We start from the raw sequence: 20,373 nt of genomic DNA, 5'->3' as shown, positions 1-20,373 counted from the left end.
CCTATTAACTCTAGTGACACTCCATCCCGTGAAGGGGACCGTTGTCATCATCTGACACTAATTAGCATAACGTAACGGACATAAATCTTCCTAGAAAATCTTCCTATTCATGAAAATCACAAGTGAAATATATTGGAACACAACTTAGCCTTTTGTTCAGACACCTGTTATTACTTTCAGTGTAAAGGGTAAGTGGACAGGGTTATGGTCACGCTGGCTTCAGTATAAATTGACATAGGACATGTGTGAGCAATAGTGTGTACGTGTGAGTCGGTCTGTCATTTTTTTTCTCCATGACTGAATGTACAGTAGGGAAGCTTTGACTTCCAGTAACCAGAGTAACTGGCATGCTGGTTTTGAGGGTGGAAGGATATAATCTGTTGACTGTGATGGAGGACAAAATGATAATTCCCACAGACTAGACTGACTCTAGACTAGGGTTGCAAAGGGTCAGAAAATGTCTGGAATTTTTCCAGAAATGTTCCGTGGAAAGTTGAGCCTTGGAATTTAGGGAATTTTGCTTAAATTCATCAAAAACGTTAGCTTATAACAGTGAACCTTTTTTGTGGGATACACAGAAGGCAATCCTAGGTCTTGTGGCATATTTTGGTTAAACTATCCCCAATTCAATGGAATTGCAACCCTCTGCATGCACAGTGCACTCTTCCATCACATGTTCAGCTGATTCTCAAGATCTTGCACACTAATGAGATGCTATTGAGCCCACACTACTACACTGTCTGAGCCAAGGACTACATGCTTTCTGGTAAGTTTTGATTACAATACTGGGTGGGGTGAACATATTTTATATGACATACATGCTTTTTTGTTAACTAGTAAATAGTAGCCTACAGCAAAATGTGTTTAAATCCTTTCTAACTTAACAATTTCTGCTAGTTAGATTTAGCTACCATGTGGGTTTTAGCTTGCTTGAGCCTGCTAACTGAGGAGTGTTAATTCACCTGTTTCCATACATGTTTCATTTTAAAACATGTATCTTACAAAGTAGTTGTTTAATCTAACTGCTTAACTATTTATCTGTACATGGAATTGTATTGTTTGTTTTTTTTAACTCATTTTTTTCTAATCTTTACAGGAAAATGCCACAGGCACTGTCTGATGTGTGGAGACATTTCACTGCAGCTAATGTAGAAGGAAAAGCTGTGTACATTTGAAAATACTGTGCCAAATCATGAAGAATGTGAAGAATGCAACAAAGATGCAGAATCAAGTTCCCTCATCGCTCACAACAAGCAACCTCTGACAAAGTCCCTCTACTTCTTTTCGAGGTGAAAATGATGAATCAGACACCTTATCGATAGCAACAGCTCATCCAAGTTTGTTTGACACAATGGAGGATCGTAGTCAGAGAAATGCTGATGATGTCTTGCTCCAGCTGTGTAAGCAACTGGTTCACCTCTGACGCTCACAGGCAATGTGTATTGGAAGAGATTTCTGAATGTTCTTCACCCAGCATACACCCCTTCAACCAGACATCCTTTATCTACTCATTTGCTGGATGCAGAGTTCAACAGAGTTCAAGTGAAGGTCAAGCAAATCATAGAGAAAGCAGACTGTATTGCAATCATCTCTGAAGGGTGGTCGAATGTTCATGGGCAAGGAATAATTAACTACATCATCTCCACCATTCAACCAGTATTCTACAAGAGCCCAGACACAAGGGACAACAGACATACCAGTCTCTACATTGCAGATGAGCTGAAGGCAGTCATCAATGACCTTGGACCACAGAAGATATTTGCACTAGTGACAGACAATGCTGCGAACATGAAGGTTGCTTGGTCTCAAGTGGAGGAGTTCTACCCTCACATCACACCCATTGGCTGTGCTGCTCATGCATTGAATCTGCTCCTCAAGGGCACCATGGCACTGAAAACAATAGATACACTCTACAAGAGAGCCAAGGAAATAGTTAGGTATGTGAAGGGTCTTCAAGTTATACCAGCAATCTACCTCACAAAGCAAAGTGAGAAGAGTAAGGGCACCACATTGAAGCTGCCCAGCAACACCCGATGGGGTTGTGTTGTCATCATGTTTGACAGTCTCCTGGAGGGAAAGGAGTCTTTCCAAGAAATGGCCATATCGCAGTCTGTCAATATGGACAGCCCCATCAAGAGGATCCTCCTGGATGAAGTATTTTGGGAGAGAGTGGTAAGCAGCCTGAAACTCCTGAAACCTATAGCAGTAGCCATTGCATGGATTGAGGGAGACGATGCCATCCTGTCTGATTTTCAGACTCTGCTTGCAGATGTAAGAGAAGGAATCCGTACTGCTCTGCCCACTTCACTGTTGCTCCAAGCAGAGGAAACTGCACTTCTGAAATACATCAAAAAGCGTGAAGACTTCTGCCTGAAGCCCATGCTGGACCCCAAGTATGCTGGCAAGAGCATCCTGTCTGGTGCAGAGATCAACAAGGCTTATGGTGTCATCACTACTGTGTCTTGCCATCTTGGCCTGGATGATGGCAAGGTTCTTGGCAGTCTGGTGAAATACACTTCCAAGCAAGGGTTTTGGGATGGAGATGCAATATGGCAGTCGTGACAACATATCTCATTAGCCACTTGGTGGAGGAGACTTTGTGGATCTGAGGCTCTTTCCCCTGTTGCCTCCATCCTCCTCCAAATCCCACCAACATCAGCCGTCTCAGAACACAACTGGTCTTTGTTTGGGAACACACACCAAAGCATGCAACAGGCTGACTGATACAAGGGTTGAAAGGTTGGTTGCCATCCGGGTAAATGTGAGTCTTTTTGAGCCTGACAACAAGTCATCCTCAACAGGGTTGGAAAGTGACAGTGAAGATGAGGCCTCAGTCTGATGTTCAAGAGATTGGAGGTCCAGGGAGAAGACATGGAAGCCTGAGAGAAAGACAACCAACGTTTTCGTTTCTGGACTATCATGTTACATACAGTATGTTGAAAAGGTTTTTGGGAGATGCTATGGATGAGTGGGGATCATTCAATATTCCCTTTCTTTTGTTGTTCAGTGAAATCATCCCATGTGAAGAGTCAACTTATTTAATTAAAGTTATATTCGTAACTAAATCTTTTTTTTTTCTATTGGAAGGATTTAATCATTTGCAATTATGTCTACTTATGATAATGTAAAAGGTTTATGTTTCTGTCTCCATATGATATGGTAAATATATCCAGTGCAAAAAACATCTACATTTAAATGGTATTAATATTAATTTGCGTATATTCCCGTTAATTCCCATATATTCCCGTTAATTTCCACCTCTAAATATTCCCCAGAATGTGCAACCCCACTCTAGACTGACTTACTGCAGGCCCTGGCCCTGTTCTTTACTTACTATATAGGCTACAGTACCTACTCAAGTGTGTGGTTGAGTTTTATACATGTGAGATACTATAAGATGTTGTGTTTGGATTACAGTAATCACTATTATTATGATCTCCCTCCCTGTACTGGAATGCATCAGATGAGATGTATTTCAGTATTTAATCTGAGGCACACTTCCATTCCACTGTTTGGTATGGCACTGCTTGGTGTGTTCTAGTGTGGGCCTTGCCCAATAAATACTTTATTATTCATTCTGGATTCACAATACTGTGTGTGTGTGTGTGTGTGTGTGTGTGTGTGTGTGTGTGTGTGTGTGTGTGTGTGTGTGTGTGTGTGTGTGTGTGTGTGTGTGTGTGTGTGTGTGTGTGTGTGTGTGTGTGTGTGTGTGTGTGTGTGTGTGTGTGTGTGTGTGTGTGTGTGTGTGTGTGTGTGTGTGTGTGTGTGCGTGCGCAGGAACTCATACGTGAGGCTCAGACACCTATGCACCAACACATGGGTCCACAGCACCAACCACCCCATCGACAAGGAGGAGGAGAAACCTGTCATGCTACGCGTGAGTGACCGCTCAGCCAGCCATTAAGACTAGTCAGTTTGTGAGACCTTATCAATAGTCTGTCTATCCCAATCTTTAACTCCTGTACCTTATGATTGGTCTGTCCCAGATAATTAGTCCAACCCAGATAGACAATTTATCTGATGACCAGGTGCACTATTGAATACTATTCTATTTGTGAGTTTACTTATGAGAAATAATAAAATTTTACCATCCAAATTCACGCGTCACTGTTGTTATTTTAAGATTGGCACGTCTGCACTGAAAGAAGACAAAGAGGCTTTTGCCATCGTACCTGTTTCGCCCGCCGAAGTCAGAGACCTGGACTTTGCCAACGATGCCAGTAAAGTGTTGGCCTCCATCGCAGGCAAACTGGAGAAGGGCACCATCACTCAGAACGAGAGAAGGTACATAGCAGTAATTTTGGTGCTCTCTGCATTCTTTACCTCTTCAATGTTGGCACCAAACCCTTACCAGAATGTAATGTCCTTGGAACTCTTGGCATCAACATTAAGGTTTCTAAATCTCAAATAAAATTAGCTGTACTCTGGATATTTATGGTTGTGCCTCTTCCTGTGTATGACTTCCTGTTCCTGTGTGTCGTCCAGGGCGGTGACCAAGCTTCTGGAGGACCTGGTGTTCTTTGTGGTGGACATCCCCAACAATGGCCAGGATGTTCTGGAGATCATGGTCAACAAGCCCAACAGAGAGAGACAGAAACTCATGAGGGAACAGAACATCCTCAAACAGGTAGAGGACCATGTCATTCATAAGTGACAACCAGAACTTCCACAGACTGAAGGGGTGAATAAAGGCTCAGGACGGTTACTTGATTCCTTTTCAATGTGGATACATTTTGGAGCAAGCTCCTTTGTCTACTATTAACCTAGATAACGAACTTTGTCATCCTTCAACAAACATTTTTTCAACAAATACATTTTGTTAACCTGATGGAACATCATCCAACTGATGGAATTTTGTGTTCAGATCTTCAAGTTACTGCAGGCTCCATTCACAGACAGCGGGGATGGGCCCATGCTGCGATTGGAGGAGCTGGCCGACCAGCGCCACACACCCTTCAGACACATCTGTCGTCTGTGTTACCGCGTGTTACGCCACTCTCAACAGGACTACCGCAAGAACCAGGTATAGCAATGTGGTAACGGTCAAGGCCTACTGGTCTGATCCTTCCAAAGCCAGACAAGGCACATGACTGGTCTGGTCACAAAACAACCACTACCCCAACCTTATCCCTAGCCCCTTAACCTAACCCCAACCCTTTCAATGTTTGCTGATCTGAAGATACTAGATAAGGTTGAGGAATATGATTGAAGTTCCCCTTAGTTCATTGGAGGTCTAGGTGGAGTCATCACCATTTGGCTTCTATACACCTACAGTATCTGGTTCCTTTAGGCCTGCAGACCCTAACAGGCTCCAGTAAAGGAATGGAATAGGGGTTGTTTTCTCATGCTGTTCTGGACAGTGTACCAGCAGACCGAGTCTTAACCCATAGCCTATAGATCAAGTCACAGCACTTATGCAATTAGCCTAAATACTGTCTGATGGCACTTAAAGGAATACTTTGGGAGTTTGGCAAAAGAGTAAGATCAACTCATGGATAACAGTTTTATGTCTCTGCATCCAGTATGAAATAAGTTAGAGGTAGTTTCATGAGCCGATGCAAACTAGCATTAGCACAATGACTGGAATTCTATGCTACACTACATTACCAAAAGTATGTGGACACCTCATTCCAACATCTCATTCCAAAATCATGGGAATTAATATGGAGGTGGTCCCCCTTTGCTGCTATAACAGCCTCCACTCTTCTGGTTAGGCTAGATGTCACTGTACGCTGTAGCATTAAGATTTCCCTTCACTGGAACTAAGGGGCCTAGGCAAAATCATGAAAACAGCCCCAGACCATTATTCCTCCTCCACCAACCTTTTATTTTTTTTTTTTAATTTTTTTTTTTAAGCCCTTTTTTTCCCCAATTTCGTAGTATCCAATTGTTGTAGTAGCTACTATCTACAACTCCCGTACGGGCTCGGGAGAGACGAAGGTTGAAAGTCATGCGTCGTCCGATACACAACCAACCAAGCCGCTGCTTCTTTAACACAGCGCACATCCAACCCGGAAGCCAGCCGCACCAATGCGCCGGAGGAAACACCGTGCACCTGGCCACCTTGGTTAGTGTACACTGCGCCCAGCCCACCACAGGAGTCGCTGGTGCGCGATGAGACAAGGACACCCCTACCGACCAAGCCCTCCCTAACCCGGGCGACGCTAGGCCAATTGTGCGTCGCCCCACGGACCTCCCGGTCGCGGCCGGTTACGACAGAGCCTGGGCGCGAACCCAGGGACTCTGATGGCACAGTTGGCGCTGCAGTACAGCGCCCTTAACCACTGCGCCACCCGGGAGGCCCCGCTCCACCAAACTTTTACAGTTGGCACTATGCATTGGGGCAGGTAGTGTTGTCCTGCCATTCGCCAAACTCAGATTCGTCCGTCGGACTGCCCAATGGTTAAGTGTGATTCATCAATCCAGAGAATGTGTTTCACTGCTTCAGAGGCCAATGTTGGCAAGCTTTACACCATTCCAGACAACGCTTGGCATTGCACATGGTGATCTTAGGCTTGTGTGCGGTTTCACAATAGCAGCACTTACATTTGCCCGGGGCAGCTCTAGTAGGGCAGAAATTTGACGAACTGACTTGTTGGAATGGGGGCATCCTATGACAGGGCGACGTTGAAAGTCACTGAGCTCTTCAGTAAGACTAATCTACTGCCAATGTTTGTCTAAGGAGATTGCATGGCTGTGTGCTCTATTTTATACACCTGTCAGCAACGGGTGTGGCTGAAATAGCCGAATCCACTAATTTGAAGAGGTGTCGTGCAAGCAGTCACCATAGACTTCCAGTCGATGTGCAAACCCTAGTTTTACAATTACACTAACACTAGTTAGCAACTTCCTTCAAACTGCACGCAGAGACATAAAGACTGTGTCCACAAGTTAATCGGACTCTGGGAAGTACAGTTGAAGTCGGAAGTTTACATACACCTTAGCCAAATACATTTAAACTCAGTTTTTCACAATTCCTGACATTTAATCCTAGTAACAATTCCCTGTCTTAGGTCAGTTAGGATCACCACTTTATTTTAAGAAGGTGAAATGTCAGAATAATAATAGAGATAATTATTTATTTCAGCTTTTATTTATTTCATCACATTCCCAGTGGGTCAGAAGTTTACATACACTCAATTAGTATTTGGTAGCATTGCCTTTAAATTGTTTAACTTGGGTCAAATGTTTCGGGTAACCTTCCACAAGCTTTCCACAATAAGTTGGGTGAATCTTGGCCCATTTCTTCTGACAGAGCTGGTGTAACTGAGTTATGTTTGTAGGCCTTTTTGCTCCCACACGCTTTATCAGTTATGCCCACAAATGTTCTATTGGATTGAGGTCAGGGCTTTGTGATGGCTACTCCAATACCTTGACTTTGTTGTCTTTAAGCCATTTTGCCACAGCTTTTGAAGTATACTTTGGGTCATTGTCCATTTGGAAGACGCATTTGCGACCAAGCTTTAACTTCCTGACTGATGTCTTGAGATGTTGCTTCAATATATCCGCATTATTTTCCTACCTCATGATGCCATCTATTTTGTGAAGTGCACCAGTCCCTCCTGCAGCAAAGCACGCCCACAACATGATGCTGCCAACCCCGTGCTTTACAGTTGGGATGGTGTTCTTCGGCTTGCAAGCCTTTTTCCTCCTAACATAACTATGGTCATTATGGCCAAACAGTTATATTTTTGTTTCATCAGACCAGAGGACATTTCTCCAAAAAGTACAATATTTGTCCACATGTGCAGTTGCAAACCGTAGACTGGCTTTTTTAGGGTGGTTTTAGAGCAGTGGCTTCTTCCTTGCTGAGCGGCCGTTCAGGTTATGTCGATACAGGACTCGTTTTACTATGGATATAGATAATTTTGTACCTGTTTCCTCCAGCATCTTCACAAGGTCCTTTGCTGTTGTTCTGGGATTGATTTGAACTTTTCGCACCAAAGTATGTTAATCTCTAGGAGACAGAACGCGTCTCCTTCCTGAGCGGTATGATGGCTGCGTGGTCCCATGGTGTTTATACTTGTGTACTATTGTTTGTACAGATGAACGTGGTACCTTCAGGCGTTTGGAAATTGATCCCAAAGATGAACCAGACTTGTGTAGATCTACCATTTTTTTTCCTGAGGTCTTGGCTGATTTCTTTTGATTTTCCCATGATGTCAAGCAAAGAGGCACTGAGTTTAAAGGTAGGCCTTGAAATACATCCACGTGTACACCTCCAATTGACTCAACTGATGTCAATTAGCCTATCAGAAGCTTCTAAAGTCATGACATTATTTTCTGGAATTTTCCAAGCTGTTTAACGGCACAGTCAACTTAGTGTATGTACAGTGGGGCAAAAAGGTATTTAGTCAGCCACCAATTGTGCAAGTTCTCCCACTTAAAAAGATGAGAGGCCTGTAATTTTCATCATAGGTACACCTCAACTATGACAGACAAAATGAGGGAAAAAATCCAGAAAATCACATTGTAGGATTACCAAGTATTTGGTCACCTACAAACAAGTAAGATTTCTGGCTCTCACAGACCTGTAACTTCTTTTTTAAGAGGCTCCTCTGTCCTCCACTCGTTACCTGTATTAATGGCACCTGTTTGAACTTGTTATCAGTATAAAAGACACCTGTCCACAACCTCAAACAGTCACACCTCAAACTCCACTATGGCCAAGACCAAAGAGCTGTCAAAGGACACCAGAAACAAAATTGTAGACCTGCACCAGGTTGGTTTGAAGAAATCAACTGTGGGATTAATTATTAGGAAATGGAAGACATACAAGACCACTGATAATCTCCCTCGATCTGGGGCTCCACGCAAGATCTCACCCCGTGGGGTCAAAATGATCACAAGAACGGTGGGGCAAAAATCCCAGAACCACACGGGGGGACCTAGTGAATGACCTGCAGAGAGCTGGAACAAGTAACAAAGCCTATCATCAGTAACACACTATGCCGCCAGGGACTCAAATCCTGCAGTGCCAGACGTGTCCCCCTGCTTAAGCCAGTACATGTCCAGGCCCGTCTGAAGTTTGCTAGAGAGCATTTGGATGATCCAGAAGAATATTGGGAGAATGTCATATGGTCAGATGAAACCAAAATATAACTTTTTGGTAAAAAGTCAACTCGTTGTGTTTGGAGGACAAAGAATGCTGAGTTGCATCCAAAGAACACCATACCTACTGTGAAGCATGGGGGTGGAAACATCATGCTTTGGGGCTGTTTTTCTGCAAAGGGACCAGGACGACTGATCCGTGTAAAGGGAAGAATGAATGGGGCCATGTATCGTGAGATTTTGAGTGAAAACCTCCTTCCATCAGCAAGGGCATTGAAGATGAAACGTGGCTGGGACTTTCAGTATGACAATGATCCCAAACACAACGAAGGAGTGGCTTCGTAAGAAGCATTTCAAGGTCCTGGAGTGGCCTAGCCAGTCTCCAGATCTCAACCCCATAGAAAATGTTTGGAGGGAGTTGGAAGTCCGTGTTGCCCAGCAACAGCCCCAAAACATCACTGCTCTAGAGGAGATCTGCATGGAGGAATGGGCCAAAATACCAGCAACAGTGTGTGAAAACCTTGTGAAGACTTACAGAAAACGTTTGACCTCTGTCATTGCCAACAAAGGGTATATAACAAAGTATTGAGATAGACTTTTGTTATTGACCAAATACTCATTTTCCACCATAATTTGCAAATAAATTCATTAAAAATCCTACAATGTGATTTTCTGGAATTGTTTTCGTCATTTTGTCTGTCCTAGTTGAAGTGTACCTATGATGAAAATTACAGGCCTCTCATCTTTTTAAGTGGGTGAACTTGCACAATTGGTGGCTGACTAAATACTTTTTTGCCCAAATGTATACTTCTGAACCACTGGAATTGTGATATAGTGAATTATAAGTGAAATAATCTGTCTGCAAACAATTGTTGGAAAAATGATTTGTTTCATGCACAAAGTCGATGTCCTAACGGACTTGCCAAAACTATAGCTTGTTAACAAGAAATTTGTGGAGTGGTTGAAAAACGAGTTGTAATGACTCCCAACCTAAGTGTATGTAAACTTCTGACTTCAACTCTCCCTTTAATGTAAAGACCATGCCATTCAAAGAGAGCTGTAATTGAATGTGGTGTTCAGTCAGTGTGTCAACTATACTCACATTCTGCCTTCATCAAACTTTCAACTACCCCAGCCCTCCCTCCCAGGGTGCAAGACACACACCCCCGCTCTCAGACACACACACACGATCACACTCCTAGAGAAATAACTGTCCATATACACTCAGACAGACACAGAAGGATGTCTCGCTGCTCCCACTTTCACATACTGTGTAATTCTTTGGAATGGTGGCTGAATTCAGCTGGAGGAAGGCTGCCTGATGTCTGTGGAAAGGCTCTGTTCTCTGTCTCAGATGAATGCTGGAGGCCTTTGATACTGCCGCACTCATACTGTCTCCATTAGCAGGGACCGTCATTCTCTCTGTAGTCTAATGACGTTACACTGGTCAGTCCAGTTGAACAATTCCAGGAAAATTGGGAAATTACCCATGGGAGAATTGTAAGGTAATCTGTGGAATTTACGTGGGGATTCTTAGATTTGATTTTACAATGAATACTAAGAAATGACTTTACTTTCTACATTAAATTAATTGTTGAAGTAATGAGTGGGAAAGTTAGGTCAGGAATACTGAGACAACAATGTGAAAAGGGGATATCGTGTCAGTTGTACAACTGAATGCATTCAACTGACATGTGTCTTCCACATTTAACCCAACCCCTCATTTAACCCAACCCCTCTGAATCAACATCCACGTCTTTGGCACCCGGGGAACAGTGCCTTGCTCAGGGGCAGAACGACAGATTTTTACCTTGTTCGATCTGGGATTCGATCCTGGCCCAACGCTCTAACCACTAGGCTACCTGCCGCATAGTCGTAGTGAACTAGTAGCAAGCTGGATCACACTATGAACACATTGTCATTAAAACTATAAATCAAAGTGGCTAACCATTCAACAGAGTTTACATTATTTGATTGACCTGATTCACAATTTTTTATCTGACCTCATTCAATAGCATGGCATCAATGTAACATTTGCTATTTAGTATACACTTTTATCCAATGAGTGCATAGATTTTCGTATGTTTGGACCCAGCAGAAATCTGACCCTCAACCCCTAGCGGTGCTTGTGCCATGCGCTTACTAACTGAGCCACACAGGACCACAATCCCAATGTTGGGATAATGTTTTACTAAGATCAGGGGCTGTGTTTGTCCAATAGGAGTACATAGCCAAGCAGTTTCGCTTCATGCAGAAGCAGATTGGTTATGATGTTCTAGCTGAAGACACTATCACAGCCCTGCTCCACAACAACCGCAAGCTGCTGGAGAAGCACATCACTGCTGCAGAGATAGACACCTTTGTCAGCCTCGTCAGGAAGAACCGGGAGCCCAGGTGTGTGTGTGTGTGTGTGTGTGTGTGTATGTATGTACAGTACCGTTCAATAGTTTGGACACACCTATTCATTCAAGGGTTTTTCTTTATTTTTTACTATTTTCTACATTGTAGAATAATAGTGAAGACATCAACACTATGAAATAACGCATATGGAATCATGTAGTAAACAAAAAAAGTGTTAAACAAATCCAATATATTTTATATTTGAGATTCTTCAAAGTAGCTACACACTCTTGGCATTCTCTCAACCAGCTTCATGAGGTAGTCACCTGGAATGCATTCAATTAACAGGTGTGCCTTGTTAAGTTATTTTGTGGAATTTATTTATTTCTTATTGCATTTGAGCCAATCAGCTGTGTTGTGACAAGGTAGTGGTAGTCTACAGAAGATAGCCCTATTTGGTAAAATACCAAGACCCATATCAAAGCAAGAACAGCTCAAATAAGCAAAGAGAAACGGCAGGTCATCATTACTTTAAGACATGAAGGTCAGTCAATGAGGAAAGTTTCAAGAACTTTGAAAGTTTCTTCAAGTGCAGTCACAAAAACCATCAAGCGCTATGATGAAACTTTCATGAGGACCGCCACAGGAAAGAAAGACACAGAGTTACCTCTGCTGCAGAGTTCATTAGAGTTAACAGTCTCAGAAATTGCAGCCCAAATAAATGCTTCACAGGGTTCAAGTAACAGACACATCTCAACATCAACTGTTCAGAAGAGACTGTGTGAATCAGGCCTTCATGTTCGAATTGCTGCAAAGAAACCACTACGAGAGGACACCAATAATAAGAAGAGAGTTGCTTGGGCCAAGAAACACGAGCAATGGACATCAGACCGGTGGAAATCGGTCCTTTAGTCTGATGAGACCAAATTTGAGATTCTTGGTTCCAATCGCCGTGTCTTTGTGAATTCAAGGCACACTTAAGCAACATGGCTACCACAGCATTCTGCAGCGTAACACCATCACATCTGGTTTGCCCATAGTGGGACTATCGTTCGTTTTTCAACAGGAAAATGACCTAACACACCTCCAGGCTGTGTAAGGGCTAACATCCGGCGCCGACAGAGATGGCCACCTCGCTTCGCGTTCCTAGGAAACTATGCAGTATTTTGTTTTTTTTACATTATTTCTTGCATTGGTACCCCAGGAAATCTTAGGTTTTATTACATACAGTCGGGAGGAACTATTGGATATAAGAGCAACATCAACTCACCAACATTACAACCAGGAATACGACTTTCCCGAAGCGGATCCTCTGTTTGGCCCACCACACAGGACAAGGGATCGGATCCCAGCCGCCGACCCAAAACAACGGTGCCATAGACGGAGCGGTCTTCTGGTCAGGCTCTGTAGATGGGCACATCGCGCACCGCTCCCGAGTATACTACTCGCCAATGTCCAGTCTCTTGACAACAAGGTACAGTAGATGAAATCCGAGCAAGGGTTGCCTTCCAGAGAGACTGTAACATTCTCTGTTTCACGGAAACATGGCTCACTCGAGACACGCTATCAGAGTCGGTACAGCCAGCTGGTTTCTTCACGCATCACGCCGACAGAAACAACCATCTCTCTGGTAAGAAGAAGGGCGGGGGTGTATGCCTTATGATTAACGAGACGTGGTGTGATCATAGCAACATACAGGAACTCAAGTCCTTTATGACCCGGGACCCGGGATCATGGTTAGTCTAACTTACGCAATGTGTATAAGGCCCTCCCCTGTCCTCCTTTTGGAAAAGCTGACCACAAGTCCATTTTGTTGCTCCTAGCCTATAGACAGAAATTAAAACAGGAAGCACCCGTGTTCAGGTCTGTTCAACGCTGGACCGACCAATCGGATTCTACGCTTCAAGATTGCTTCGATCACGTGGACTGGGATATGTTCCTCATAGCGTCGAACAACAACAACAATGATGAATACGCTGATTCGGTGAGCGAGTTATTAGCAAGTGCATCGGTGATGTTGTACCCACAGCGTCTTTTAAAATATTCCCCAACCAGAAACCGTGGATAGGTGGCAGCATTCGCGCAAAACTGAAAGCGTGAACCACTGCTTTTAATCAGGGAAAGGTGACCGGAAGCATGACCGAATACAAACAGTGTAGCTATTCCCTCCGCAAGGCAATCAAACAAGCTAAGCGTCAGTATAGAGACAAAGTGGAGTCGCAATTCAACGGCTCAGACACGTGAGATGTGGCAGGGTCTACAGTCAATCACGGACTACAAAAGAAAAACCAGCCTCGTCGCGGACCACGATGTCTTGCTCCCAGACAAACTAAACAACTTCTTTGCTCTCTTTGAAGACAATACAGTGCCACTGACACGGCCCGCTACCAAAACCTGCGGTCTCTCCTTCACTGCAGCCAACGTGAGTAAAACATTGAAACATGTTAACCCTCGCAAGGCTGCAGGACCAGACGGCATCCCCAGCCGCATCCTCAGAGCATGCGCAGACCAGCTGGCTGGTGTGTTTACGGACATATTCAATCAATCCTTATCCCTGTCTGCTGTTCCCACATGCTTCAAGAGGGCCACCATTGTTCCTGTTCCCAAGAAAGCTAAGGTAACTGAGCTAAATGACTCACTTCCGTCATCATGAAGTGCTTTGAGAGACTAGTCAAGGACCATATCACCTCCACCCTACCTGACACCCTAGACCCACTCCAATTTGCTTACCGCCCAAATAGGTCCACAGACGACGCAATCGTCATCACACTGCACACTGCCTTAACCCATCTGGACAAGAGGAATACCTATGTATGAATGCTGTTCATCGACTACAGCTCAGCATTTACCACCATAGTACCCTCAACTCGTCATTAAGCTCTGGACCCTGGGTCTCGACCCCGCCCTGTGCAACTGGGTCCTGGACTTCCTGACGGGCCGCCCCCAGGTGGTGAGGGTAGGTAACAACATCTCTACTCCGCTGATCCTCAACGCTGGGGCCCCACAATGGTGCGTTCTCAGCCCTCTCCCGTACTCCCTGTTCACCAATGACTGCGTGGCCATGCACGTCTCCAACTCAATCATCAAGTTTGCAGACGACACTACAGTTGTAGGAAAGCTTGATTACCAACAACAATGAGACGGCCTACATGGAGGAGGGCCCTCGGAGTGTGGTGTCAGGAAAATAACCTCACACTCAATGTCGGCTTGTCATCAAAAACACTCACAAACTTTTACAGATGCACAATCGAGAGCATCCTGTCGGGCTGTATCACCGCCTGGTACGGCAACTGCTCCGCCCACAACCGTAAGGCTCTCTAGAGGGTAGTGAGGTCTGCACACCGCATCACCGGGTGCAAACTACCTGCCCTCCAGGACACCTACACCAACCAATGTCACAGGAAGGCCAAAAAGATCATCAAGGACAACAACCACCCAAGCCACTGCCTGTTCATTACACTATCATCCAGAAGGCAAGTTCAGTACAGGTGCATCAAAGCTGGGACAAAAGCTGTTTTTCAGTCTCTATCTCAATGCCATCAGACTGTTGAACAGCCATCACTAATATTGAGTGGCTGCTGCCAACATACTGACTCAACTCTAGCCATTTTAATAATGGAAAAATGTATGTAATAAATGTATCACTAGCCACTTTAAACAAAGCCACTTTATGTAATGTTTACATACCCTACATTTCTCGTCTCATATGTATATACTGTACTCTATACAATCTACTATATCTTGCCATCTTGATGTAATAAATGTATCACTAGCCACTTTAAACAATGCCACTTTATATAATGTTTACATACCGTACATTACTCATCTCATATGTGTATATACTGTACTCTATACCATCTACTGCATCTTGCCTATGCTGTTCAGCCATCACTCATTCATATATTTTTATGTACATATTATTGTTCATTCCTTTACACTTCTGTGTGTATAAGGTAGTTGTTGTGAAATTGTTAGGTTAGATTACTTGTTAGATATTACTGCATGGTCGGAACTACAAGCATTTCGCTACACTCGCATTAACATCTGCTAACCATGTGTATGTGACAAATACAATTTGATTTGAAGGAGAGTGTTACATCAGATGACCTGGCCTTCACAATCACCCGACCTCAACCCAATTGTGGTGGTTTGGGATGAGTTGGACTCTTGCAGAGTGAATGAAAAGCAGCCAACAAGTGCTCAGCATATGTGGGAACTCCTTCAAGACTGCCAGAAAAACATTACATGTGAAGCTGGTTGAAAGAATGCCAAGAGTGTCCTAAGCTGTCATCAAGGCAAAATCTCAAATATCAAATATTTACCTCTTATTTTTTTGCTTACTATATGATTCCATATGTGTTATTTCATAGTTTTGATGTCTTCACTGTTATTCTACAATGTAGAAATAAAGAAACCCATTTGACCGGTATTATATGTGATCACTGTGCATGCTCACATGTTTATGTGTGCAGTACATGTTTTTGGTACAGATTTTAAGGTGTTAATTTGCATGTCTTGATATCGGTCTGTATGCTCTTTATAGCCAGATATATTCATGTGTTCTATGTAATTGAATCGAAGACATCAAGGTAGTAAAACACTGGAGTGTATTTTAAGCTGCTTAAGGTCAGATGGTATGTTTTCCTGTGTCATCTAATTGTGGTCAAGTTAAGCTTTTGAGGATTTTTTTATTGGAGACTAATCATAGGTCTATAGCAACGTGTTTTTGTGTACATGTGACTGTCTTTGTCCATTGAATGATCTGTGTGTGTCTTCCAGGTTCCTGGACTACCTGTCTGACTTGTGTGTGTCTATGAACAAGTCTATCCCTGTAACCCAGGAGCTCATCTGTAACGCAGTCCTGGACCCCACCAACGGAGACATCCTCATAGAGACTAAGTACGCCTCCTCGCCTCTCCATTCCTCTCCTCTTTTCCTTTTCCTCCTTCCATACACCCCTTGACTTTTTCCACATTACCATGACACATGCAGCACAGGGTGGTCCAGCCTGCACACACAACCAGGTTTATGGTTAATAATATATGGTATGGTCATTTAGCAATATACAGTGCCTTCAGAAAAGGCACATTTTGATGTGTTACGGCCTGAATTTAAAATGAATTCAATTTAGATTTTTTTTTGTCGCTGGCCTACACACAATACCCCATAATGTCAAAGTGGAATGTTTTTCAAAATGTTTACAAATTCATTAAAACAGCTGAAATGTCTTGAGTCAATAAGTATTCAACCCCTTTGTTATGGCAAGCCTAAATAAGTTCAAGAGTAAAAATATATACAAGTCACATAACAAATTAAATTGACTCACATGATTTTTGAATGACTACCTCAGCTCTGTATCCCACACACAATTATCTGTAATATCCCACACACAATTATCTGTAATGTCCCTCAGTCGAGCAGTGAAATTCAACCACAAAGACCAGGGAGGGTTTCCAATGCCTAACAAAGAAGGGCACCTATTGGTAGATGGGTAAAAAGAAAAAAAGCAGACATTGAATATCCCTTTGAGCATGGTGAAGTTATTAAATACACCTTGGATTGTTTATCAATAGACCCAGTCACTACAAAGATCAATACACCCAGTCCTTCCTAACTCAGTTGCCGGAGAGGAAGGAAACAACTCAGGGATTTCACCATGAGGCCAGTGGTGACTTTAAAATAATTATAGAGTTTATTGGCTGTGATAGGAGAAAAGTGAGGATGGATCAACGTTATAGTTACTCCACATTACTATCCTAATTGACAGAGTGAAAATAAGGAAGCCTGTATAGAATAAAACATATTCTAAAACATGATTCCTGTTTACAACAAGGCGCTAAAGTAAAATTGCAAAAAAAATTGGTAAAAATTGGTAAAGCAATCTCCTGAATACAAAGTGTTATGTTTGGGGCAAATCATATACAGCACATTACTGAGTACCACTCCATATTTTCAGTCATAGTGGTGGCTACATCATCCTGTGGGTATGCTTGTAATAGTTAAGGACTGGGGAGATTTTCAGGATAAAAAATGAACAGAATGGAGCTAAGCACAGACAAAATCCTAGAGGAAAACCTGTATCAGTCTGCTTTACACCAGACGCTGTGAGAGGAATTCACCTTTCAGCGGGACAATAACCTACAACACAAGGCCAAATCTACACGGGAGTTGCTTACCAAGAAGACGGTGAATGTTCCTGACTGGCAGAGTTAAAGTTTTGACTTAAATCTGCTTGAAAATCTATGTCAAGTCCTGAAAATGGTTGTCTAGCAATGATCAACAACCAATTTGATAGAGCTTGAAGAATTTTGAAAAGAATAATGGGAAACTGTTGCACAATCCAGGTATGGAAAGCTTTTAGACTTGCTCAGAAAGATGCCAAATGTGGCTCTACGAAGTATTTACTCAGGTGTGTGAACTTTTATTAATTAGATATTTCTCTATTTCATTTTCAATAGATTTTCAATCATTTCTAAAATCATGTTTTCACTGTGTCATTATAGGGTATTGTGTGTAGATACTTTGAATTTGAGCTGTAACTCAACACAATGTGGAATAAGTCAAGGGGCATGAATACTTTCTGAAGGCACTGTAGTAGAGAACAACATGTAACCATTCAGTAAACGTCTGTTCTTTCAGACAAAATGCTTGACGATTGCAAAGCACTTAATATCTCCATGTGTGCCATGGCTGCATTCATTTGTACCTATGTGTTCTGTTCTCAGTGCTACACAAATGAAGAGGCAGGTTTACCCCTCTCAGAACTCCATGTGAAGCTTTTTGGTTCAACCAAAGTGTATTCCTGAGCTATAAGAGGCCGATGACGGGGATTAAGGCAGCCCCCCGCACCTCTCTGATTCAGAGTGGTTGAGTTGAATGAGGAAGACACATTTCAATTGAATGTATTCAGTTGTGCAACTGACTAGCTAGGTGTCCCCCCTTTCCCCTAAATGTGTTAGTAGTGTGTATCGTCACGCCAGCATGTTTGTATGTACCTCAAGGATGGTCAACTGGCTGTGTGTGCAGGCTTTTGTTCTAGCCCAGCTCCAACACACCTGATTCAGCTAATCCGCGTTTGGTCTTCAATTTAGACCACATTTACTTTACCAGTGTTTCCGAGCAGGGCTGGTACAAGACTGGTGCTGTCCAGGTTTGAGATCAAATACTGTTTCCACTCCCTGAATAGTCATGGTTGTGATTGGTGATTGGGTAATCTGAACCTAGATCTGTGGCTAGACGGCTTAGCACTATTCCTCTCCTGGTGCTGTCTAAGTTTTGAAATCAGGGCTGCGATTCAAACTCATAAAAGACCCCCTCGCCTTACGCCTTTGGGGGAATCCCCGTCACCATCTTTGAGGGTGGTCCAAATGATTAGCCAAGCAAGGGAAGTTTGTAACGTAAGCCCCTCAGTCCTCGTTTTTAGTTGAGTTTGCGAGTGCACAATTATGTTCACTCCGGGGCCTGAAACTCCCCATAATTCAATTCGCAACGATTGTACATCCGCTAAGAAAAGTCTGCCAAACTTAAAAACAACATCAATGGAGAAGTCAACATACAAGTGTAAGTAAAAAGGTTAGAAATTGTGCTACTAATTCACACAATGGCACAAACACGTATCGTTAAAGTAATTATGTTTTTGTTTGGTTAGCTTTTGGAAATTGTAGAAATAAAAAAATTTCCTTCTTCAGAAGTTCCAGCTAGACAGGCTAATGCTAGTTAGCTAATTCATTTGCTAGCTATCATACAGTAGGCATATATTAATAATTATATAGTTAATATAAGTGGACATGCAATCATAATTGACTGTAGCGCATATAAAGCACCCACAAGCTACCTGTGGCTGAAAACGCAATCACCGTGGGATGAACGAGTGACGAATTTCCGGGTAAGGGTGGTCCATTTAAAAATCATTCCTTCCTCCCTCGCCCCTTGCCCTGCAAGTGTATACTCGCCACACTTCATGCTACGTCATCAGAAGTGTCCACTTAATTTGAGGGCTGAGGGGATAGTGTTTGGACTGCTGGCCAAATGTTGTTTTCCCCCTGATAATTATTGCTGATATGGTAATCTGATCCTAGATCTGTTCTTATAGGGATTACTTCTTCTCCCCTCCCCAGATTGGTGCTGTCAAGGTTTGAGATTGAGGAAGCGTCCATCGGAGAGAACTCAGTGGAGTCTGAGGAGGACGAGGAGGAGGTGTGGCTATTCTGGAAGGACAGCAGTAAGGAGATCAGAAGTAAGAGCATCAGAGAACTTGCCCAGGATGCCAAGGAGGGCGCCAAGGAGGACCAAGAGGTGGTCAGCTACTACAGGTTAGAAACAACACCAGGCCTTTTCTCCTCTTTACTGTCTGTGACTGTAGACGATGAATAACTTCTGTGTTGGTCGAGATGCTAGTATGTGTGTATATGTGGGTTTCATCCTTGCTTTTGTAAATGGGGTCCTGTACATTGGGAGTGGATGAGGTAAGTACCCACCCCCTCAAGTTCCTATGAGTACTTGGAAAAGGTCCAATATAAATGAAATCATTCATAATCCACTTTTATTCTGAAACTAATGACATTAATTGATTATTAAAGTACCAGGAAGTAGAGAACCAGCATGCACCATTAACCTTTCTGTTTGTTGTCTCCCTCCTTGCCTCTGTGTCTCTAAATGTCTAAGCAGTGATGCCCCTGTCCCTACTCCTCTTTCTCCCAGGTACCAGCTGAACCTGTTTGCGCGGATGTGTCTGGATCGTCAGTATTTGGCCATCAATAAGATCTCTGGCCAGCTGGACGTGGACTTGATCCTGCGCTGCATGTCTGATGAGGACCTGCCTTACGACCTGCGCGCTTCCTTCTGCCGAATGATGCTGCACATGCATGTGGACCGCGACCCCCAGGAACAGGTCACGCCTGTAAAGTATGCCCGCCTCTGGTCTGAGATCCCCTCTGAGATCGCCATTGACGAGTGAGTGGCAGGGCCGACAGCCTATCAGGG

At 43.4% G+C, this 20,373-nt stretch overlaps 1 protein-coding gene across 3 annotated transcripts in view; it reads left to right on the top strand.

Moving 5' to 3' along the window:
* Nucleotides 1-20,373, top strand: part of LOC139413576 (inositol 1,4,5-trisphosphate-gated calcium channel ITPR1-like) — a 167,245-nt gene that overhangs the window by 36,772 nt on the left and 110,100 nt on the right. For all 3 annotated transcript variants that reach the window (XM_071161094.1, XM_071161093.1, XM_071161095.1), the window contains exons 13-20: nt 3,778-3,877; nt 4,124-4,284; nt 4,486-4,627; nt 4,865-5,023; nt 11,273-11,445; nt 16,171-16,290; nt 19,509-19,703; nt 20,092-20,343. In XM_071161094.1, the coding sequence (XP_071017195.1) occupies nt 3,778-3,877; nt 4,124-4,284; nt 4,486-4,627; nt 4,865-5,023; nt 11,273-11,445; nt 16,171-16,290; nt 19,509-19,703; nt 20,092-20,343 (1,302 nt within the window). The remainder of the gene's footprint in view (nt 1-3,777; nt 3,878-4,123; nt 4,285-4,485; nt 4,628-4,864; nt 5,024-11,272; nt 11,446-16,170; nt 16,291-19,508; nt 19,704-20,091; nt 20,344-20,373) is intronic.

Source organism: Oncorhynchus clarkii, chromosome 7, assembly GCF_045791955.1.
Source record: "Oncorhynchus clarkii lewisi isolate Uvic-CL-2024 chromosome 7, UVic_Ocla_1.0, whole genome shotgun sequence".
Taxonomy (NCBI): domain Eukaryota; kingdom Metazoa; phylum Chordata; class Actinopteri; order Salmoniformes; family Salmonidae; genus Oncorhynchus; species Oncorhynchus clarkii.
This window is presented reverse-complemented; position numbering and strand designations above follow the sequence as displayed.